We start from the raw sequence: 24,895 nt of genomic DNA, 5'->3' as shown, positions 1-24,895 counted from the left end.
TCACAAGGAGAAGTTGTCTTCCACGAAGCAGCGGTTCCGGAGCAGGCCGGCCCACAGCTGGACGCCCACGATGCCGAAGATGAAGAAGACGAAGAAGCAGAGGAGGAGAACGTTGCCCAGCATGGGGAGGGTGTCCAGGAGCAGGGTGACCAGGATACGCATGCCTAGGGGTGGGCGATATGGAAAAATACAAGCTGTATCACGACACACGATCTTATCACGATTCTTTTCGATGTTGGTTTTCATGGTTATTTTTCAAGTTAGAGTATAACCACCTACAAGGTAACAAAAAGAAAAAGAAAAAGTAGTAACAGACCAGAGGTCCTCAAAGTGGGGTCCAGGGACTCCTTTTGGGAGGTTTAAATTTGACCCTTACAAGTATGTAACTCTGACAGTATACAAACAGAAAAATGCATGTTCAGGCCAGGATACCAATTGTATCCAATCGGCAGAGAGAACTCAGGAGAATGCTCCGAGAGAATGCAGGAAATGGATAAACAAGTAACATGTTAGAAGTGATGAAACTAAACAAATGAGCAGACACAAGTGGAACTTATACATGATAAATCATCTCTGTCCTTATTAGATAGAATTGGTGCCTCGAACTGAACAATTAATTGTCTGTTTACTAATGAGCAAATGGTCCAGCTGGCCAGGAATCTAAATCTAATCTGGCCTTGTGTTGGGGTGGTGGGGGGTGGTCAGACATTGTAGTCAGTGGGTATTATCTTTTCTTTGTATTTGTAAGTTAACTGTATTACTCTGAGAGCAAAATGAAGAAGATGGATCTATTCTCAGGACATAACATCTTGAAAGGTTTATGGTGCTGCTATTTGCACCGGACTATGGGTTTACTTACTAAACCATTTACACATCATCTTGTAATTCATCAATGAAAAGCGCCAGACAGCTGTAGTGTTAATGTGAATGGGCTCCTCATAATATGGGTATAATACAATTATTGCATTGCATTGTAGTGACTCTTGACTCGAGTCGACTCGTGGGGCAAGAGTCCCGAGTCCCTTAGTCCGAGACCGAGTCAAGACCGTGTAAAATCATGGGCGAGACCGAGACGAGACCTCACGGTTCCCATCCGGCTGCTCTACCAGCCACTCTACCCCTGAGCCACTGCCCCACGTACAACTTTACATGGCAAACCCTCTATGACCACAGTTAGGGAACACACATTATGGTCCAACGATTTCCAGATAAGAAAAGTTAGAGAAAGAAAGATGAGACAAATCTCCATAGCGCCCCCAACGCTTGAGGGGAAATAGGTTATGAGCTGTGAGTGGTTAGTGAGCCTGGCTGGGAGCCAGAACCCCTGGTTGTCCCAGGTACGATTCCCGGCCAGGTCAGCAACGTGTCGATGTGTGTCCCTGAGCAAGACTCTTAACCCCTAATTGCTCCCCGAGCGCAGTAGAATCCAACGGCTGCTCACTGCTCCTAGTTGTTATAGGATGGGCAAAATGCAGAGGACAAATTTCACAAGTATGTGCAAATGTACTGTGACAAAAACACCCCAAGGCGTGGGGCCTGTATTTTATTGTATTGTAAAAGAAATAGTCCCATACTAAATGGAACTGGCCTTTAACATTGTTCTCCCTGGCAATCAAATACTCATAAGATGCAGCCCCAGTCATAAGTTCAATCTGCGAGCCCCGGTGTGGAAGAGCTCTTACCAGTTTGAGCGCAGGTTATTGATGCCCAGGCAGAGATATTATAGATGCTTATAAAACAATAAAAGGCCTGGCACTGCGGCTCTAAAACACATCCCATATTCTGTCTGCTCTGGCTGACGTTCCCTAAACCCTCTGACAACGTCACGCACGTACAGACACACAGACTCCCCGCTGCCCGCGCACTTCCTCTGCCCTCGCTACATTATACCTCGCTGCATCATTCTGCTGTCACACTGCTGCCTGCTTTTCATGTTGTCCTCCCATATCATTCTCTGGCACAGGTCTCTATTTATGTACCGCGTAAGACGTGTAGGCATGCTGGATTGAGGGGCCGTGTGTATGCACGAATGCATGTGTGTCTATGTGCGTATGTTTCTAGTTAGTTACAATGGCTATAGCGTCCAGGGGTGTCGCACCAAATTCTGGGCCCTGGGTACAAGGATTCACTGCGGGCCCTCCATGAATGTTCTTCATAGGGAGAGGGGGTTTAACCCATTTAGACTGGGAACACATTAGTTTCTGCTTTAACTATTGAAAAATAGCAGATCTGCTATTTTTGAAAGATCGTGAGAATTTGTGCAAGTCTTTGAATATTTCAAATCCTTCTAAGGTTTTTTGAAAAACCTATGTTTCTATGTCAGTGGTGCTCAAACTTTTTCATGTCAAGGACCCCCAAAATGATATGTATTTGGCCACGGACCCCCATCTCAAAATATGTTGTTCCAGGAACCCCCCCAGAAGCAAAATTTGAGTTGCAAATGTTTGCTTAAAAAATCAAAGATTTGCACACATTTTCACGACTTTTCAAAAATAGCAGATCAGTGAGCTTGTATATCTGCTATTTTTCAATAGCTAAATTATAAAATAATTAAGGCCCCTCCAACTTGGGCCCTAGTAACTCAGTCATACTTTCCCCCCCTTGTGACGCCCCTGCTAGCATCTTTTCCACAGCACACCTGTCACTTTCCCTACCTTGGATTCGCTCCATGCTGCTCTCTCCTAACATCATCCATCTCTCTCTCTCTCTCTCTCTCTCTCTCTCTCTCTCTCTCTCTCTCTCTCTCTCCCTCTCTCTCTCTCCTTCATTTAATCCCCGCTGCTTATCTTCCCAAGCAGAAACCAGGTGAACCAAGCGTCAATAACGAGGATCATTTTCCTCGATCGGGACGCGTTTATTTTCTCCTATAGGTAATTGGAGAAAGCTGGGTCAATCCCTGTCGAAAGGAGCCATGCAGAAGAACCCGTCTGCCAGCCTGACAGCCATGCACGGAGGAACGGCAGGAGATGGAGGGGAAGGAAGGACACGGAGAGACGGAGAAAGGAGACTGAGAGAGATAGAGTGGGAGAGAGAGAGAGAGAGAGAGAGAGAGAGAGAGAGAGAGAGAGAGAGTCAGATACAGAGACAGACAGTCTGTTTCTGTGACAGCGGAAAGGAGAAGAAAAACAGGGATGATATATATTTTTTGCCCACCTGGAAAGGCAGCGTGAACAAATGAGGCAGAGACAGCCGGCGGAGGCGAGGGATAGATAAGGAGAGTATAGAAGAGAAGGCATGGTGGTATAGCCACAGTGAGTGACATTGAGGAGGATCAGGGGCGTCACAAGGAGTGGGGGGGGGGGGGGGGGGGGGAGTGGGACTGAGTTACTAGGGCCCAAGGTGGAGGGGCATTTTATACTTTAGCTATTGAAAAATAGCAGATATACAAGCTCATGGTGCCGCGCTGCGAGCTTGTAGATCTGCTTTTTTTGAAAGGTTGTGAATTCATGGGTTGCATTTGTAGTCCTACACCAGCCATGTTGAGGACCAACACAGGTGTTCTGATTGGCATAGAACATTAGTTCTATGCCAGTCAAACAAATAGAAACACCTGTGTTGGTCCTCAACATGGCCGTTTAGGACTACAACCCCATGAATATGTGTGCAAATCTTTGAATATATGTATTTTTTAAGTGAACATTTATAACTCAAATGTTGCTTCTGGGGGGTCCCTGGAAAAAAATATTTTGAGATGGGGGTCCGTAGCCAAATACATATCATTTCGGGGGTCTTTCACATGAAGAAGTTTGAGCACCACTGACATAGTAACATAGGTTTTTCAAAAAACCTTAGAAGGATTTGAAAATTTCAAAAACTTGCAAACATTTTCACGATTTCTTCAAAAATAGCAGCTCTACAAGCTCGCAGTGTGGCACTCGGGGCCTATCTGCTATTTTTCAATAGTTAAAGTACCCAGGGCCCAGAATTTGGTGCGACACCCCTGCATGGTGGTATAGCTACAGTGAGTGACATTGAGGAGAGTGCCTGCATGGCGTGGGCTGGTGGTATAACTCGCATGTCTGTCTACAGCAGAAGTTTACACCACCAAGCAACCACCGCTGTGCTTCTCTCATGCAGCCCTCATCTATTCCACACAGAGCTGGAGCTTTGAAACCCCAGCTGGAGGGAAAGAGTAATACCCGGCGGCACTGAAAACAGCATAACTCGTCAGGGAGCTTGAATCGTGTTTAAGCACTTTATCCCTATATGTTTTGGTTGTACATCAAACAGTGGAAATGCCATGCTGCGGTGCGTCATGAGCTCGTATAGTTTAGCTATTTTTTTGAAATGTTCGCCTTTTGTAAAGGGGTTCATGGTTTCGTTTTTGTTACATTTTATACACATGCAAGTTAAATACAGTATCAAAAAGCATACTACCTGGGCACTTAAATGACTACCCAAATAAAATAATGGAGCACTCGACTGGTCTGCATGTTCTTTATTGCTGGGTAGGTGACTGACGTTTCGATGTGTTTAACACATGTTCTGAAGAACATGTGTTAAACATCGAAACGTCAGTCACCCACCCTGCAATAAATAACGTGCAGACCAGTCGAGTGCTCCATTATAGTATGCTTTTTGATACAGTTTGTCCTTGTTGAGCACCAACGAGTCCTTCTACCAACTGTTGGCTGAAGCGCGCAGACATCTCCTTACAAGTTAAATACAGTATTTTGTTGTTTCCTTAGTAGAGGCAATAACAGTAATATAAATTAACATACAGCAACAGGTAGAATTTTCACCAAATCATGCCCAGAACAGGGATGCTATTGCTAAGTTCATGTGGTTTAGTAGCCCCATATAGAACCTCTCCCTCGGCTATTTAGCAGAGGGAGTGGTTCAGCTGTAGTCATTTTACTTTTTGTACTTCATGCACCGGAGGGGGTGACACTCAAAAACGTAATAAATTGTTTGTAAGATGAAAGTTTCCCGGGAGCTCCGATACAATTACACTGCAGAAAAGTTATCAAAATGGCTGTGGTCCAATGTTGTTTGTATAGGAAAAGGAGACGATTTACTTTACTGGGGAGATGGCAACTGTAAATGCAGAGCGCTATGCAAAATGAGACGAGTGAGTCATGGGGCTATAGCGATTTATCGGTGCTTGCCCCTACAGTATGTCACCCATTTAACATAATCACCCTGAGCTCCCAAAGAAGTCGCATTCAGATACATTCAGCTGGCTGCGGTGGAGGTGTGGAGGCTAATGCTCTCTGACAAGCCTGACTTTTCGCCTACAACTGCACTTCTAGCACCTCGACCCCCACCTCTATCTCCCTCTCCCCATTTCTCTCTTCCTCCCTTTTAGGGTCATTAATGAGCAGTAAACATCCCTCGCACAAGTGTACGCACACACACACACACACACACACACACACACACACACACACACACACACACACACACACACACACACACACACACACACACACACACACACACACACACACACACACACACACACACACACACACACACACACACACACACACACACACACACACACACACAAACATGCACATGCAGTACGTACACACACACTTGCGCGCGCCCATTTTAAAGCACACACATTAAGCAGCGATTCCTTCAAATTATGGACGTTATATAGCAGCGGTATGCTGAGCTGTTAGAATGCGTCTTAGTATCCGCATAAGCTCGTGACAGAGGCCTGGATTAGTGTCTGCTGCAGTCACGGAGGCAAACTGACTGAATTGGGATTGGGAAGGGAGATACTGTACGTTTGCGCAGTGGGGGAGTTTAATGGCCAACCCTGCACGTGTTGTACTGGACCTCAGGCCCACTGTATCCTCTGCAGCAGGACAGCTCTCTTCTGCAAACCATGCACAAAGGGCAGCCAGCTCTGAAATGAATCCACAGATGGGCTGGATGTCAATATATCGTGAGCAATTCATGAGTTGTGTAATTTTGAAATAGCAGTTGTCTAAAAAGTCATGCCAATAAATATATCAGCCCCGACTGGCACATGGGTCTGGCCCTGGACATCAATGCGACTCACATCCTCTGTCAGTCTTTTTTCGGCCTTTGTTAGATTGTCAAATGAAGGCTGTGGAACCTGAATCCCTGATTAAACGAGCAAATTTCAATGATCTTCATTAGAGGAGCGTTTGGCTGCAAACTGACAGAGACTGATGGAGCCTGACAGGGTGTGGGAACTAATGCAGTCCCTTGACGCGTGGCATTGATTTAGTGACACAGATACATAGGATCAACAGGGTGATTGGTGAACGGTTTGGGAGCAGCACATCAATAGTGAGTGCAGTGTGCAAGAGATACTGACGGTGTTAGAGCTGCAGGCCGGTCTTATTTTGTGGCTCTGGCAGGAGGCTAGCCGTGTGCGTGCGTGAGCGTGTGCGTGCGTGCGTCCAGAGCTAATCTCACAAACCGCTGGAGCAATCAACGGCAAATGTCTTGTTTTTTCATGTTTTACATTTGTATAATGGAAGTCAATGGGGCTCGAATCTCTATCTCTCTCTCTATTCGTATACTGAGTCTCTCTCTCTCTTTCTATTCTTATACTGAGTCTGCACGGTTAAAATTGTGTGATTTTTAAAACTCGGATCAGGCTGAAATCTCCAAATTTGTAGTCATACAGTAACTTACTAATAATACTCTTCCACTGAGATTGGTTCAGATAACATTGTATTCACAAAATAAAACCCCGGATGTACGCTTTAAGAGCAACTTAGCCCAGGGGGGTGAGACATAAAACATTTGTAGGCGAGCAAAGCAGACGTCTCTGATTTCATGACACATTGATGACAGCATAAAGTCGAGATGACACAGATCACCACCAGAAAGAAAAGCCACGTGAGGTCAGCAGTTCATTCACAAAAAAGAACAAACAAACAAAGACGCGGCCAACATGAATATCCCAAGCCAGAGCGCTATAATCTGTCCCACAGCGGTCCGCCAGTGCTGTGGCGGGCCGGGCCGGGGCCTCGGAAGGACCAGCCGCTCATTCCGACTGATCGACATTTCATATTCAATAACAATCATGTCCTCAACCGCCCGTGCGCCCTCTCCAACCCCGCTGCGGGCGGCCACTCCATTCCAACGTGGCCGGTAGCCAGGTGGCGTCGCCTTGGCTAGGGAGCCATCTGTTTGTAAGCAGATTAGGTCTAGCTTCCTCCCCTCATATGAAGGCTCAGGCTCATAGCTTTGTGACCTGTGTACTGTGAACTAATGGGTGTTTCTGTGAACAGAGCACACATACTGTACAAGAAATGTCTGCACCTGCCCTAAAGGCCCATTTAGCCTACTCTCCTACAACCCATCAAGGCCTGAGGGCGATTCTACAAAATGCCTTCTGAATCAGTAGTTCTCACACCTCCAAGATTTTTCAAAAATATTCAACTGGTCAATGATTATTGACCAGTTGCTTTCATCTCTGCCTGGAAAGACTAATTTCATCATCTTACAATAAACGCGAGAAATCACTGTATGTGAGTATGTGCCCCGTGTGTCTCGAGAACCGTTTGTCCCACCGGCTTCAAATTCGGCAAGTGTTTTCCCCGCCGCAGCACGGAGTGCAGTGCCCGGCCTCAACCCGACCCGATACACAGTTTTCCGAAACCGGCGCGAAAGGTTCGGAATCTCTGTGGGGCATTCATTCCCTATTACATCGTTCCCGAGTAGGCCAGTCCCAGACTAGACGCTCGAGTGTCTAGTATATAAAATGTGTTGCTGGTGACGCATTTCTAACGACGAGTGTCGGAGTGATCGCCCACTTAGTCCTCCTTGGAAAAAAAGATATACAATTGATACGGGAAAAATACCACATTGGGGCATTTATGTGAGCATAACTTCTGAAAAGAATCTTAATTCATATTGTAATGATGTTTTTTGATTAAACCTGTATGACAGAATTGTGATTATAGCTCTGCTTTTAATATCCTCCAAACTGATGTGGAAACTGTAATTGTAATTTGATTTCCTAAGAGGCAGGCCCTAGACTCTGAGAATAGGTAAAACACATTAATCTACATTAGTTCTTATAATAACTGCAATAATAATGTGATTATAAAAATAAAAAAACCCTGACGCCTCCAGGTTAATATTAACTGAGATTCTTTCTAAAAGCTTTTGACTGAAAACGCTGGTGGCACACAGCGGAAATGGAAGAATAGGACCGCTTCCACCCACAGGCAAGCTGATATTACTAGCACGGCGAGAGCTTTGTCTGCTAATGTAAGTGGCCCATTATTTTTCCAATATTAGGCAATACACTGACATTCCGCTCCTTGTGCGCCAGCCTGGCTTTGGAGATAAATAGAGGGTAGGACGTCCTCGTGAGCAGTTTAATTACAGTGCTGAGGCTTGGCACGCCACGCTGAAGGAGGAAAGTATAAGCAGATAGGGAGCGAGAAGGTCGCCGCTGTTGTTGTTGTTGTCTCCGTTAACCTTTCAGGCTTATCTGGCGGAAGTACAAGACTAGCGTCTGAATTACAAACAGCAGGCCCAACAAGGCATGGAGAACCGGACGAATCGTTTCCATCTCGGCTAATGCTCCGTTTGGTAGCACGTGCGCGTAAGCGTGTCTCTCTGATGTGTGTGGTGTGTGCGTATTGATGTGAGTGCCGGTCTTCACTGAGACCTAACCCGTACCCAATAGGCTATATGCACAGCAACCAAATTAGGGGGGAAATCTCGCTCTTTCTACGTGTCATTCTTTCAACTATGGTCGTCAGGTTAGCTACTCAACCGCGTCACGGTTACTGAGGTTAGGGTCAGGGTTTGGTTAGGTTTAGGCATAGAGGTTAACGTTCACCCATGTCTGCAGGTTAGCTACTCACCCAGGTCAGCAGCTTAGCTTTTCACCAGGTTAACATTTACCCATGTTGAAAGAATGGACCATCGAACAGTTGCTATGTCGCAATATCGACACGGTCCCAAATTGCGCCCCTTCCTTACTTTCATCACAGGTGTTACCAATGTTACTGTCTGATTAAGGCTCTGTTCCTTTCTGGTCAAACAGAGTCATGGTGGTGATATTGTGAAACACACTGCTACGTGCTACACCAGTGGGTCTCAACGTGTCCTTGATGGGTTGGTTCCAAATGGCCCATTATGGGTCTGTAACTCTGAGAGTGCATGTACAAAAAATGGACCATTTGGTTCCATTTGTACACTCTACAGAGTTACAGTGGTCCTTGAAATCGCTAACCCTAAGAGCCACTGTGCTGCACTAAATGGAACAGAGCCTTAATCAGAATCATTGGTTACACCTCTGAAGGAAGTAAAGGAAGAGGCCCAATGGAATCTTTGTCAGTCTTCTGATTGGTCCCTCACTGACCAACCAGCAGGCTCTTTCTGCCTTGTCCCGCCCTGGTTCCGCCTTTTTTATGTTGAATTTGCTAAAACATCATTTTTGGAAAAATAAAAACATTTAAAAACATGCTGTGTCACTATACTGCACCTGAGAGGCTAATTTGTACTTAAACCAAGTTTAAAATGAGAATTGAAAACACAAAATAACAATAAGAAGCAAATTCATTTCAATGGTAGTGAATGGAGAGTAAGGACTTTTGTCCCACCAAGACACAGCAACCAATGGGTGCGAAGAGGGGTGGGACAACGGGGCGGGCGCTACTTGACAAAGGGTGAATTTCTGTCCAACATGGTTAATGTGCATCGAGCCTATTCAAAGATGCTTTGGGAAAGGACTGGGCTAAACAATGAGTGAGACGGGAAGCCTATTCTGGGCCTGGCCTCATTAAGATGACAGTGATGCGTTGGAGATGGAGGGATAGATCATTGCCCTATATATGTCCGGTGTGTAATCACTTATCGACTCGTGCGCTTACGCTACTAGCTGTATCAATCATTGTTGCCTCGCTTGGCTGCAGCTCACTTATGGCGGCGGCGTGAGATTTATGAGCGCTGAGGCCCCCAGCACATCCTGCTCCATGTCATCACTGAGCTTTATTCTCTCCTTCACTTATAGGTTAACTTTGATTCATGTGTCAGTTCTGACTGTGGACGCTAAGTTGCCACCCGACCAAGCACTTCAGCAGGCAAATATTATTTGGCGGCTCGTATTTTGAGGCACAATTTCCTTAGCGTCTGCTTGGTAAATGGTCAAAAAGTGGCTTTCAGGCGTTGAAACTAAGCATCCGCTGGCTGCGGAATGTTTGTTTGATCGTACAGTAATAGACACGTAGCGTACAAGTAGATACGGTACACAATCACGAATACATGCACTCACAAAGATGCATTCTGTATATTACTGTATAAAAGTCGTTACTGTACACACACACACACACACACACACACACACACACACACACACACACACACACACACACACACACACACACACACACACACACACACACACACACCAACCGCTGAATGTAACAGAAATCAGGTGTCAGACAGTGAGTGAGGTCAGGGCGATGTAAAGTGTCACCTGCTGTGTCCTGTCAGCTCATCAATCCAACGCTCAACCCCGTGACGGGTAACTGCTACTGGAAAGGTGTGTGTTCATACGTGTGCGTGTGTGTGCTCGTGCGTGCGTGCATGCGTGCTAGAGTGTAGTGAACAAAAAAAATGTTTAAAAAGGAGGACATGAGAGACCCGAGGGGAAGAGAGAGAGGGAGAGAGAGCTGAGACGGGAGCAAACAGAAATGGGAGTGACAGGGGACAGCGAGAGTGATGTGAGCCACAGAGCCAGCAGGAGACCAGACTGATCCAGGGATCACAATGTTGACAGTACTGGACAGAAAAGAGAAGTCAGTGGATGAGCCTTCCGCCCTGAGACTGGGAGGTCGGGCTTCGACCCAATGCCTCCCTGCTTGGCACTCAGCATCAGAATTTTCATTTCCAAGGGGTGGGTTAAAATAATCGCACCCGTGCGAAGTGAGCGGTGCAAATATATTTAGGGAGATAGATTGTGGACAATTTTCAAGCCTTGTTTTTCTTTAAATAATCATATATGCTTTGTGTGTCTTCAATCAAATGGCCGTGATCAATCAATAGCTGTTCTAACCATGAATTAGCCGAATTCAACATGAGCAGTTTAGTATTCACAATCGCCAAGTCAGCATTTATCAGCATAGTCAAGCTAGCATTCACAATCACTAGGTTAATAATTAATATTCACAATATACATCATCAATATAAACCAATTCCATTCAATCATTTACATGATGTCATTTCTACATCACAATAGATGATATATAGGAAACATGATCAGACTTCCAACAATTAGGAAGTCTCCATAATAGGGTTAAGGTTAGGGTTAGGGTTAGGGTCAGAAGACAGTGTTGTTAAAGAGGTGGTGCCACAGTTTTGTACTAGTATAATACCTGATGATCGTATTTTAGGGGGAGTGAAATCATGGTACTTCATCTTTAAACCAGTATCGTTTTGAAATTTAGTGCACTGCTAACAGCCAGTTAGCCAGCAAGAGGAGCCTCGGGCAAAGTCTCTGCCAGAAAGAGACCAGAAGGCAGGGGATGGGATAGACGGTGCATGGCCTGCCTGGCGGAGGACTGTCAGCTAGGTCCCGAGATCTAACTAGGAGCTTTTGAGGGGGGGCTATTGGTCCGTGCACGTGCACTGCTGGCTCACCTGCTCCAAGGAACCTGACCCACAAAAGGCCACCCTGGCAAAGTTGGTACATACGCCAAATAACGGTTCTGCTGAGCTTGTGTGCTCTCCAGAGGGACCAGGGTGTGGATGGCGAGGAGATTCTGTCCTTTGAGTTTCAGAAGATCCGCTACGTCTTCGACCGAGAGGAGAAGAAATGTTTCCTCCCGGTGGCGTTCCCCATCAGCCACCCAATGAGCCACTTCCAGGTGTGGCGTGGCTACCAGGAGGAGACAGACCTGAGAGCGGCAGAGAAGCGATACGGCACCAACCGCGCTGAGATGATGGTGCCTGATTTCCTGGAGCTCTTCAGGGAGAGAGCCACCGCCCCCTTCTTTGTGTTCCAGGTGTTCTGTGTGGGGCTGTGGTGTCTGGATGAGTACTGGTACTACAGTGTGTTCACACTCTTCATGCTGGTGGTGTTTGAGGCCTCGCTGGTCCAGCAGCAAATGAGGAACATGTCTGAGATCCGCCGCATGGACCATAAGGACCATAAGCTGGATTTTGCCATGTCTACATGCCGGTACCTAAAGATTAGAATACATGAGGATAGTGCATTCTAATGACCCTGAAAGGTCATGTTCAGATACTTTGAAGACAAAGTCATTCGAAAAGACAAGTCTGGCATGTGGCAGAGTGTTATTTCTGTTGGGACGATATTTGATGTCTTCTTGCAAAATGATGGCTGAGAAGCCCAAGACCAAAGAGCATGAAGAGCAGCTGGAATGTCATGGACAGTTTCTATTGCTTTACTTGACAATGACAAAAGGATCTGTAGAGTTGCAGACAAATACTGGACTTGTTTGGTCGAGACTTTCCCACATCTGCTGTGGAGTGGTTCTAGACATTCTAGACATCTTGCAAACATTCTCTCTGTCACTCAGTGCTGACATCCGCAAGGATCTGCCAAACATGACATTATTATAGGTATCACCTTCATGATCACTGTCCCAGTTTAGCCAGAAGGCCGGCAAGATGAGAGACCGATTGTACACAATTCAACAGTAGTTGCAGATCCAAAGAGGAGAAGGAGGTTCTACTGTATTTTCGCTCCCATGAAGTGTCCAGGATATGGGGTTGGTTAGGCGTGGTAAAGCTCGTACTTCGATCTACATGATAATCATAAGCTGTTTATTTATATTCTTTGAATTTCAAAATTGTCTTGAGCTGGATATTCTCTATAATACATGAAAACAAACCACACTTTTAGACAGGGCCCTGTGATTAAAGCGCTCTGTCTAAAAGTGTGGTTTGTTTTCATGTATTATAGATACATACATGACTCATACAATTGAGAAATTCAAAGAACGTCCTGACCTGACTCCTGTCCTGTCCTGATCTAATACAATTTTGAAATTCAAGGTTAGCACCGCTCAATATACACAATTCAACAGTAGTTGCAGATCCAAAGAGGAGAAGGAGGTTCTACTGTATTTTCGCTCCCATGAAGTGTCCAGGATATGGGGTTGGTTAGGCGTGGTAAAGCTCGTACTTCGATCTACATGATAATCATAAGCTGTTTATTTATATTCTTTGAATTTCAAAATTGTCTTGAGCTGGATATTCTCTATAATACATGAAACAAACCACACTTTTAGACAGGGCCCTGTGATTAAAGCGCTCTGTCTAAAAGTGTGGTTTGTTTTCATGTATTATAGATACATACATGACTCATACAATTGAGAAATTCAAAGAACGTCCTGACCTGACTCCTGTCCTGTCCTGATCTAATACAATTTTGAAATTCAAGGTTAGCACCGCTCAATAATTTTTTATGACGTTTTTAGGCGGCCTAAACGCGTTCTAAATCAGAGTTAACCAATCGGGTGCCTATGTGACTATGACATCATGGACAGATCAACAGAATCGAAGTGTTTCATTGGTCTAGCGGACTCATGTCATCATCATTTGTGACATCATGGTTTTGGTAAAAAAGCGGTCTATAGGAGCGGTTATCACTGCTGGCATCACAGTCACATCAGAGCATGATGTCAGACGACAAACCCATAGACCGTAAAAAAGTGTACACGTCCAGATGGACACGGAGAAGCTGTGCCGTTTCTCACAGTAAACTGCGACCTACGGTCGCAATTAAAATAAACATTTTAGATATCTTTGGCTATTAAAAAATCAAACCTCGGTTCGAAGTGGAGCGGTGAATTTGAGCAGTTCCAGGTAAATATATATATATATATATATATATATATATAATTGAATATTGAATATACATATTTTGGGGACCTCTCTGCGGGTCTTGACCCACAGATTGACAACATTAACCTCCCGTGGCAGGGGGAAGAGAATAGAATAGTCCCTGACTTTTTTTTCACCAATTTATATATTGACATGTGTAAATTCTTGATTGCCCGTGGCTCGCTACGGTGGCTGCATGCTTCGTGAGCCTCCACTCTAGCGGCTATCACGGGTGGGTGTGTGTGTGTGTGTGTGTGTGTGTGTGTGTGTGTGTGTGTGTGTGTGTGTGTGTGTGTGGTAAAAGTCCGCGCATGCGCAGATGCCGCCGTGCTGACCAACACAATTTGGACACACAAAGCCACACAAAGGGAGCTGTGCTAGCACACCGCTCCAAAAATAGCAGATATACAAGCTCGGAACAAGCTAGGAACTTGTAGCTCTGCTATTAACGAAAAGGTAACGCATCAAGCAACAGGACCTCAAAGCTCCACAGCTCCCAGACACACTGCAGGCACCACCACCACTACACATTCTCCACTCAATGTCCTCAAAATAGCCCTCCCAAATATTTTTCCAATAAACAGGCCCCGCGTGCTGCAGTCCCTGTAGAGACGGACAGGGTGTGGGACGTGATGAATGCCGCTAGTTTTTCCGCCTTTGCGAAGCTTTCTCCGCGGGCTTTGATTAGACTGCCAAAGATGAGAGAGGAATGATTCAAAGAGGAGGAGGAGGAGGAGGAGGAAGGGCCACCGCCTCTTCAGATTTTTCGTCATGGGCCAAGACCAGAGCAAATCATCCTTACTGTGATTATCGGCAGATGAATGGCACACTAGAATGCCTACTGTGTGTGTGTGTGTGTGTGTGTGTGTGTGTGTGTGTGTGTGTGTGTGTGTGTGTGTGTGTGTGTGTGTGTGTGTGTGTGCGCGCGCGTGTGTGTGTGTCTGCCTGCTGTTAATTGGGGGGGGGAGAAGGGGTGTTGTCAGTTTGATTGACAAGGGAGTTTGTTTACAGGAGTGGCTTGGGGACTGGAAAGTGATGTCCCAGTCACACACCTGTTGGTACACAACTACAAACGCACGCACGCACGCACGCACGCACGCACGGGAGAATCATCACTCCTCCTGCCCTAATCTCTCCAGGCTGGTCCCATGTGAGCACTGAGCAGTAGACGGGAGATAATGACTGCATTGGGGTGCCGTAGCAAACGAATGCTCGCCACGGCGGTCTAGACCAAGGTGAGACACAGTTAATTGTTGTCTGGGAACACACACGCACTGTGAAGTCCATAGTGTTCATTTAACTCCGTTGGAGTACTAAATGTGACCAAATGGACCTGTTAAGAGTCCACTTTGTTACATTCTGTAACGCCATCGGATTTACAAATGGATGAACTAACATTGAGGAGTTTAGGGTGTATGGAACATTAAATTTGTTCTTTGGTAATTGAATCCACGCTGTTGAAAGACTAATGGAGACTAATGGAGGAAATGGTACGTGAGGGCGGGAGGGTAATGTGCTACTTTTAGGTAATGAGTACATTTACAGGTGTGCGTGCGTCTTGTACCGAGAGAGAAGAAGGTGGTCTCAAGGAGGGCAAGATGAACAGGTGCGTCACAAAGCAGGGAAAAGTGGGACTGAGTTACTAGGGCCCAAGGTGGAGGTGCCTTAATTATTTTATACTTTAACCTTTGAAAAATAGCAGATATACAAGCTCACAGCATGGCACCGAGTGCAGCGCTGCGAGCTTGTAGAAATTGCTATTTTTGAAAAGTCATGAAAATGTGTGCAAATCTTTGAATATAAATTATGTATTTTTTAAGCGAACATTTGTAACTAAAATGTTGCCTCTGGGGGGTCCCTGGAACTAAATATTTTGAGATGGGGGTCCATGGCCAAATACATATCATTTTGGAGGTCCTTCACATGAAAAAGTTTGAGCACCACTGATATAGAAACATAGGTTTATCAAAAAACCTTCAACGTCTTTTTTCACGACTTTTCAAAAATAGTTAAAGCACAGAATAACGCAGTGAATCATTGTACCCAGGGCCCTGGAATTTGGTGTGACACCCCTGAAGATGAAAGATGTCCGCGAGAGGGGGCGAGAGATTTGTTGAGTTTCTTTTTTGCATCGGAATGAAGAATGAGCGCATGAAGCGGCCGTGCACGCGCGCGACTGCGAAGTGTGGTCCTTTAATAAAATCCAGCGAGGGAGAAAATCACATATAAATCTGTCGGACTCCAAAGCTGGCTACGCTGGCTGGCTGGCTGGCTGGCTGGCTTGGGAAAGCCACAGTAGTGAGACTGAGAGGAATGCTAAGTGGGGATGGCCTTGTCCCTGACCTATATAGAAAGGAATCCAATCCAGAGTCCACCGCACGATTAACACCGGGACCTGATCCATCTGACCCAATTTGCCACATTAGAATCCCGACTATCGTGTAGGCCCGCCAGCAGACGTTCCCGCCGTCGTCAACCGAGGGAAGAAGTTGAAGATAAAGAAGATAAGAAGCCACTTTGCATTTTCTTTGTCGTGCGTCAGTCGGTGGCTCGAGTGTGTGTGCTAAAGACAGATAATAAGCAGATAACGGGCCTGTTCTGCAGGTAGTGAAACGCTTTCTCAGAAATGTCACGGTTAAAAACAAGTCCCCCAGATGGAGGGTGGGAACAGGGACGTGCAGAGAATGTTAGAGAGGCAGGGGCTGAAATTTCTAAAAGGGCCTTTAGGTGAAAATATTGAAAATAGCAGACCTCCAAGCTCACAACGCTCAAGGTCGGCTTGATACCACACTGAACTAAGCATAATCAAGTAAATAGATGTGGTGTCTAATGGCATGGATTTCTACACAGAGAGGGAAATTCGTTCAACATAACATGCTGCATTCAAGTTCAGGAGAGTTTGGACAAGGCAATTCCTTTGAATTCTGCCTTCAGGTATGGCATGGAAAGAGGGCATTTTCATTTCTATCACCATAATAAAAACTGCATTTCACGGTCTGGAGAGGGCACTTTTTACAGACGGATAAAAGGGCAGTCTATGTGTGCACGTGCCTGGGTGGGAATGAGAACCAGAAGTTAATAGCCGGGGAGATGAGGGCTTTTGCACAAGTCAGGGATTATGCGCTCTAGGTGTACATGGTAAAAATGGGTCCGCTGGGTCCGTTATCACGCTTTCAGAGTTAATTTAACACTTCGGGATTTTGTTTGTGCAGCTGAGCTCTATACGGGACGGGTTCTGAAGGTCGGACACATGCGGGGGGAAACGGCGTCACTCACTTGGCACTCTGTTGATGGCCCTCAGTGGCCTGAGCACTCGCACTGTCCGCACGGCCGTGAAACTGACATTCTGCAGGTTGAGGGAGTACTCCAGCATTCTGTAATGGAGAGAGAGAGAGAGGGAGAGAGAGAGGAGAGAGGGTGAGAGAGAGAGAGAGAGAGAGAGAGAGAGAGAGAGAGAGAGAGAGAGGAGAGTGAGAGAGAGAGAGGGGGTAAGGATTGTAAAAGAGAAACAGAGTATTTGTGAGAGTAAACACTTTCAGAACGATCGCAAAAAATGCACGCACATAATCCCCCTGGACATGTACTCATTTACACTGTGTGTGTGTAATATACTCATTCTCCTACTGTACTCCCTCTCACTGGGCAACGCGCAATTAATCTACTTATGAAACAATGCTTGTTCCCCTGCGTGTCGGTTTGTTGAAGTTGTCTTTACCGGAGAAGGCAATGAGTTTGCCTTGGCAAACATGTTGCTTTGATAAATGTAAAAAAGGGAAGAGTGAAAAAAGCCTACTGGACTGCAGGGATTGATTGAAAAGCTGCTTCTGCGCACGCCCGCACGCACGCAGGCACGCACACACACTCTGTGAGACACACACACACGCAATGTTGCAACATCGATCTCACACAGCTCAGAGGCATATCGTTGCTGTCGGGCAGAAACCTTGTATCTCCATATTTTCTCCCTAAATGAATAACCTACTTCGTCAACAGTGTCACACAAAAATAGCCAATCTACAAGCTCACAAGGCACGTCAATGCACGGTGAGCTTGTAGAGCTGATATTTTTGAACAAAGTGGTTAAGTGTGTCTGTTTTTTCTTAAATACTAAACTGACGACAAGCCTAAACAAGAGTTTGTGACTAGATAATGTGACTACATTGGCTATCTTCTACATTGGCGCTACAGTATATCTTTTTGTACATTTCCTGAAACGTAACAGTTTTGGACATACAGGTTTGCAGTATGAGGTTTCCCGCGGACCCATGATATTATGGCCTCTCTCAGAAACAAACACACACACACACACACACACACACACACACACACACACACACACACACACACACACACACACACACACACACACACACACACACACACACACACACACACACACACACACACACACACACACACACACACAGACTGCAGAACAGCTGAAAGGAGCAGTGAGCAAGCATCATGTGGCCCTCGTTCCCATGGGAGATCAATAGAGAGTGAATCACTTGTCAATGAGGAGGAGGATATGTGGACTTCACAGTGCAAACCAAAAGGCCAGCGCCGGATCATTCTGACTCACTTCACCTTGAGACGGAGGACACTTCAGCAGCCCTTCAACAGCTTAGAGACCTGTAGTCTGTTGTAGAGAACCGTCACAACTCTACTTTATCCCACCATCTTTGTTAGCCATATTTTTCACCCGGTGTCAATGGTCTATTAATAATCCTGGGCGCTACACTCCCTCTGCCAACCTGGGGAGAGCAACGAACTGACCTCATGCTTCCTTCTATGCATGAGGAGTCCAAGCCAGAGGCAGTATAGTGACCTAGCCTGGCGGGCCATCCTACATACTGCGTTCACTCACTCATTCCTTCCCCAGTATGAGGTCTGGACTTCCGCGTATAGGCAGCGAGTATGAGACATTGGCCCCGATCATTTTCTGATCGGGGCCAATCAGTGACTGCGTTTCAACTGCTATCCGCAAAACAAGTGAAGAGCTTCCCCTGATTGGTCCATGTGTAGATGGTGACGAAGATTGTTGCCGTTTGCTGCAGCATTTTCAAAACAACATGGCTGCCCTCGATGCAACAAGTGTAACAGTTAACGCTGAAACAATAAAACAAGCAATAATTGAAGTTATTTCAGAGTTGGAATCAATTATAACAATTAAAAAGGAACAGGAGTATGCGCTAGCGGAGCTCATCGGCCGAAAAGACGTCTTTGTTTGCCGTTCTTCCGACTGGCTGCACTTTGATGACATATGTTTTGCTACGCTGATTGGTTAGAGGAGTCTGTCTGTCAAGTACTCCCCACTTTTCAAGCTGCCTATAGGCTGAAGGCCAGACCTCATACTGGGGAAGGAATGAGTGAGCCCGCCAGGCTAATAGAGACCAGGATTACTGCATGTTTTAGTGAGGGTAACATCCCTAGGGGACACAGGGAGAACATGCAAACTCCACACAGAAAGGCCCTTTTGCCAACCCCACCTTGGGTATGGGAAATGATGACACGGAGGAGAGAACACGCCCCCAGCACCCACAGCATCCCCAGCGGGAAATCGAACCCAGGACCTTCTAGCTGTGAGGCGACAGCGCTACCGACTGCACCACCATGTCCCCACACACGGTGCCCCCTCACAACTGGACTTTGACCACATTTTACGCCTAACTGACACCAAATATCTAGCCAATCTACAAGCTCACAATGCGCCATGCGCCGCGGACGTGACACATTGTGAGCTTGTAGATCCGTTTTGGCTAATGTCCCCCCCCCCCCCCCCCTCAGAATATGTATGGAGGCTTGTACGTGTTAAACAGCTAACCCATGAGAGGAAAACACTGGAACGCACAAGAACTGCTGCAACAAATAAAAAAATATGCTTTCCGTGTGTCTTGGTGATTTTGCCGCCGATTTTCCTTTGTCATTCTGTCTCTCGTTCTCTCTGTTCCATACTCTCCACTTCTCTCTCTCTCTCTCTCTCTCTCTCTCTCTCTCTCTCTCTCTCTCCTTTTTGCTCTCTCTCTCTCTCTCTCTCGGTGCGTGTGTTAAGCAGATGCGGAGCACATGTGCAGCTTGGAGGGGCACGCGAATGAAGGAATTCCCTCCTCGCACCGACTCCAAGACTGCCTGTCTTACAAACTCACAACACATGTCCGCTGGTGTGTCCGCGCACGCATACCTGTGTGCGCTTTTAAGCGCACCAAGGCAAGCGCGCATGTGTGTGTTTGTGCGTGCGTGTGTGTGTGTTGTGCCCCGGCGTGTTTCCTCCGAGGCCCAGGGTCGTCCCTGCACAGGTGGCGATACCAGCCTCTGTGCGTCTGCTCCCCCAAAGAAGGAAGTATTGGTTGTCGGAAACACACACGCACGCACGCACACCCACACACAGAATCGAGGGTAGACAGATGGCTGCCGGGCAGAAGAGATACGTTGGATGGGTAAACAGTTAGCAGAAGAGTACAGAGTTGCCCTCCCATCACGAAGAGCTATAGAGGTCAGAGGTCTTCAACAGGGGGTCCGGGACGCCTAGGGGGTCCTCAGAGTTACTACAGGGGGTCCTTCAAATCTTTGTGTGATAGAAACTTTTTCTATTTTTTTTATATTAACCACCCTATAGCGTCCATATTCTGAGAACTTGAGCCAAAGATCTACAAGCTCACAACGCCATGCGCTTGAAACCGTTGAAGACCCAGCCCCTGCTATAGATGTTGTGGTGGCGGAGCCTCACGTATAGCAGCGCTGTCTGAGCAATGTGTGCTGCAATGCCTGCTGCAGAGAGCATTAAACATTTACCATACACCGTTCTGAAGAAGCCACCGTCTCACAAGAGAGGTAGACAATGTTATGAGAAAACCTCGACAGGGGTATCATATCAGGTTAAGGTGAACTTTACAAAGTAACTACACTACACCAAAGCTCTTTGCCAAAAATAGCCGATCTACAAGTTCACAACGCCTCACAGCGTGAGGCGTTGTGAGCTTGTAGATCTGCTATTTTTGGCTAAAGTTCCCAGAATATGGACGTTAGGGTTCCAAGTGGTTAATTGCGACCGTAGGTCGCATTTACTATCAAAACCTGCACAAACTGTGAGTGAGTCCGTCAGTCCGTCCGTCAGTCTGTCTGTCACACCTCACACGTCACACTTTTTCCCTGCTTATATCTCCGCAACCGTTGCCCCGATCCATGCCAAATTTTGCACACACGTTCCTTGGCTGCCAAACTACAACCTCCAAGGACCCCCGGAGCTCCAGGGACCCTGGGGGACCCCCAGATGTAAAAAATGACCAAATGCGCAAACATGACCAAATGACCACCCCAACGGGGCTGCTCACGGGGAATTCCCGGGGACCACCGACTCCTGGTGCTCCAGAACGGATGCAAAAGTGGTGGCGCCCCCAGTGGAGGACCCCCTACACTGCAGCTCACATAAAATGCCGTAACTCCGGCTAGGAGCGACCGGGACAGCTGGGGCCGGTACCTATTCGTCCGCCTTGCCGGCGCGGAGACCCCACCCCTCATTTCTCACATGGCCCTCTTCTAGCGCCACCATGAGGCCGATTCTTGCAAAACACATTTTTGGACACTGCTCCTACAATTTTCGCCCTAAAATCACACAAATCGGTACACAGTATGTCTACACTCATCCCATCAACATGAATCTGTCCCATATAGCGCCACCTCCAGGCCGATTTTTAAAAACACATTTTTGGACACTGCTCCTACAGATTTTGCCCTAAAATCACGAAAATCACTACACAGTATACACTCATGTCATCAACATGGATCAGGAAGATTTTGGCAAAACACATTTTTGCCCTATTTGTGGAGATAAGTGACCTACGGTCGCTTATCTCCCGATTAGGGAGCCTTACTGGTATAAAAAAGGGGGGAAAAACAAGTTTCTATCACACAATGATTTGGATGACCCCTTGTAGTAACTCTAGAGGACCCCCTAGGGGTCCCGGACCCCCTGTCGAAGACCCCTGGACTAGAGGGAAGTGGTAAAACTGGAAGATCTTATCGTATCATAAAACCCGATAGCATTCTTGAGTGTGTTTGTCCACTGCGAGTGGGGGGTTTTATCCACATCGACGAGAGAAAACCCTGCATTTTCAGCGCGCGTGAGCTAAAAAGGCTAACGTACACGGTGCCGCCCGCCAGCCCCATGGCTATAGCTAGCTCTGATGGGAGCCAGATGAAGGTTTGCTTGGTGTAAACTGTAAACGGAGCCATCTCCCTTCCATCTGGAGGGGAGGGGGGGGGAGAGAGAAATAAAGGAGGCGAAATGAACTGTGTCAAACAACAAACGATGAAAAGAAAGTCACAGGAAGTAATTTTATTTTGTTGTTGCTATAATCTTGCCACAGGCGGTGCCAATAACACAGAGTTCAGTGTTGATTAAACTCTGAGAGATGTACATTTAGTGGTTAGTTATAAATGGATAAATTAACCACTTGTCCATATCGTCGCTGTCAGGCAGAAACCTCATATCTCCAAGTTTCAAATGTGTAATGTTTTCGCAAAGTAAAGCACTGCTTCATCGCACAAGGCCGTCGCACAAAATTTGTGAAAACAGACGATCTACAAGCACACAACGCCTCGCGGCGCGAGGCGTTGTTCAATAGTTGTTCGGCTGTTTTCAATAGTTTAAATCATTTTAAAAATGGTAAATACAAAACAAACGGTTTTGGACATACAAGGTTTCCAACCGACAATGACGATATTCTGGGAGAGTAGTTAGCCGACCCGAGGCTTGAAGTTGGACACTTTTTGGCAAACACATTTGGTGTAGAATAGATGAAAAGAAACAAGGGATCCGAGTGCAGCTGCAACTCCGTCTGTTTCTCTAAGAATAAGAGGGTTTAAGTGTTTAAACATTGAGGATTTTTCGAGTGGATTCGACGCTACAATCCTCTCCTGAACTGAAAGGAGGGTGGGGGGAGCGAGTAGGAATGCAGCAGAGCAGAAAGCGGTCCGGGGATGCACGGGGGTAGACCCAACCTTCGCTGGGAGTTAGCGTGAGGAGAATTCACAAGCGAGGAGCCAGGCGGAGAGACGGATGGTGCTGCGCTCTTAGACACATACACGCGCGCATGCACGCACAGTCGCACACAGACGCACCCACGCATGCATGCACATACAGGCAAAAACACACACACACCCACACCCACACACACACACGCGCACACACACACACACACACACACACACACACTGCAGCATGAAGTTTCCTTTAACTGGGGAGACAGCGTACACATGGACCCGACAGACAGGGTCCATTTGGTTCCATTTGTACGCTCGCACACACAGTTGGCGGGGCGCTTGTTGATACAGATAAACCCCTCGCAAGGACAAACTCACTCGGGAAATGCTATCAGATTTATATAAGTCGTATCAAGAGAAAACACTTGCGCGTGCACACACACACACACACACACACACACACACACACACACACACACACACACACACACACACACACACACACACACACACACACACACACACACACACACACACACACACACACACACACACACACACACACACACACACACACACACACACGCAAATTAAAAACCGATCGAACCACACGACTACAAAGAGACACTCCTCCAGGCATAAAGCCAACTTTTTTTTGCCTTGTCCTCTCTTATCAGGGTGTGTGTGTGTGTGTGTGTGTGTGTGTGTGTGTGTGTGTGTGTGTGTGTGTGTGTGTGTGTGTGTGTGTGTGTGTGTGTGTGTGTGTGTGTGTGTGTGTGTGTGTGTGCGTGTATGCGTGTGTGTGTGTATCAAAGGATCCATGGTCTTCGTGTGGGAAGAAATGTTGTAAAGGTGTATGCATGGTGTCCTTCATGTGCCTCGCACGCACAGCACACGCACAGCACACGCACACGCACACGCACACACACACACACACACACACACACACACACACACACACACACACACACACACACACACACACACACACACACACACACGACGCACCATGCCACCCAGATCGAGCTATAATAGGAAAAATATGAGAGGCAGGACAGGAATGCAGGACAGTGTCAGTTGTTTGACCCATTTTGTCCTTACCTCACCTCTCTCTCTCTCTACATCTATTCTCTGTGTTTGTCTCTCTCTCTTTCTCTCTGTCTCTTGAATTCCTGGGCATCTGCGTCTCTGCGTTTTTCTCTGTGTCTCTCCCTACGCAGTCACGTCCGGTCTCTCTCTCTCTCTCTCTGCGCCTCTGACTGCAAGCTCTCTTCTTATACAGTAGGTATCTTTCAATGCATTTCTGTTTCTCTCTCTGTCTGTCTCGCAACCATGTGTGTCGCACCAAATTCGGGGCCCCAGGGACAAGGATTCACTGTGGGCCCCCCTATGCATGTTGTTCATTGTGTGTGCGTGTGTTTGTGTGTGTGTGTGTGGGGGGGGGGCCCCACCTTGGGACCTATAGTAACTCAGTCCCACTTTCTCAGGCCAAGGACCCCTTAGTTGAGCGAGAGATGAAGCAGGGATCCCCACAACCTTTTCATAGATTCCATATAGTTTCATTGTTTGATAGCACGCACAATCATCTGTATTTTGGATTCATGTCAATTTGTGTTTTCAGATACGTATTTAACATAACAAAACATAACTTGACATTTCACTCAACGAATCAACACGCTCACAATGCCTCGCAGCTTGTAGATCTGCTATTTTTGGCTAAAGTTCTCCGAACATGGACGCTTGGATTCATGTATAAAAAAGGAGAGAAAAAGTTTCTATCACACAAAGACTTGGAGGCCCCCCTGTAGTAAATCTGAGGACCCCCTGTTGAAGACCCCTGGTTTATAGCCGACATCAGACTAAAGGAAATGTTTTTACTAGACATATATTTCAGAGTACCCCTCGAAGTAGTCCAAGTAGCAGCTTTTGAGAAATACTGCCTACATCCATCCAACGCCCTCCCATCTCGTCACAAGGTAAAGTCCTCAATATCAATTTAACTCTGTGGGGTCTACTGATGGAACCAGGTGGACCCGTAAGGGATCCGTTTGTACTAGGGCATTAACGAAAAATTCGACAAGTCGACTCAGTCGACTTCATTACACAAGTT

At 46.6% G+C, this 24,895-nt stretch overlaps 1 protein-coding gene across 1 annotated transcript in view; it reads right to left on the bottom strand.

The window, feature by feature from the left end:
- Window positions 1-24,895, bottom strand: part of cacna1g (calcium channel, voltage-dependent, T type, alpha 1G subunit) — a gene marked incomplete at both ends in the record, with an annotated part of 367,943 nt that overhangs the window by 168,739 nt on the left and 174,309 nt on the right. Inside the window, 2 exons of the mRNA XM_080747312.1 lie at window positions 5-164; window positions 17,080-17,177. Of these exons, the coding sequence (XP_080603438.1) occupies window positions 5-164; window positions 17,080-17,177 (258 nt within the window). The remainder of the gene's footprint in view (window positions 1-4; window positions 165-17,079; window positions 17,178-24,895) is intronic.

The sequence above is a fragment of the Nannobrachium achirus genome, assembly GCF_963921795.1.
Source record: "Nannobrachium achirus genome assembly, chromosome: 18".
NCBI lineage: Eukaryota > Metazoa > Chordata > Actinopteri > Myctophiformes > Myctophidae > Nannobrachium > Nannobrachium achirus.
This window is presented reverse-complemented; position numbering and strand designations above follow the sequence as displayed.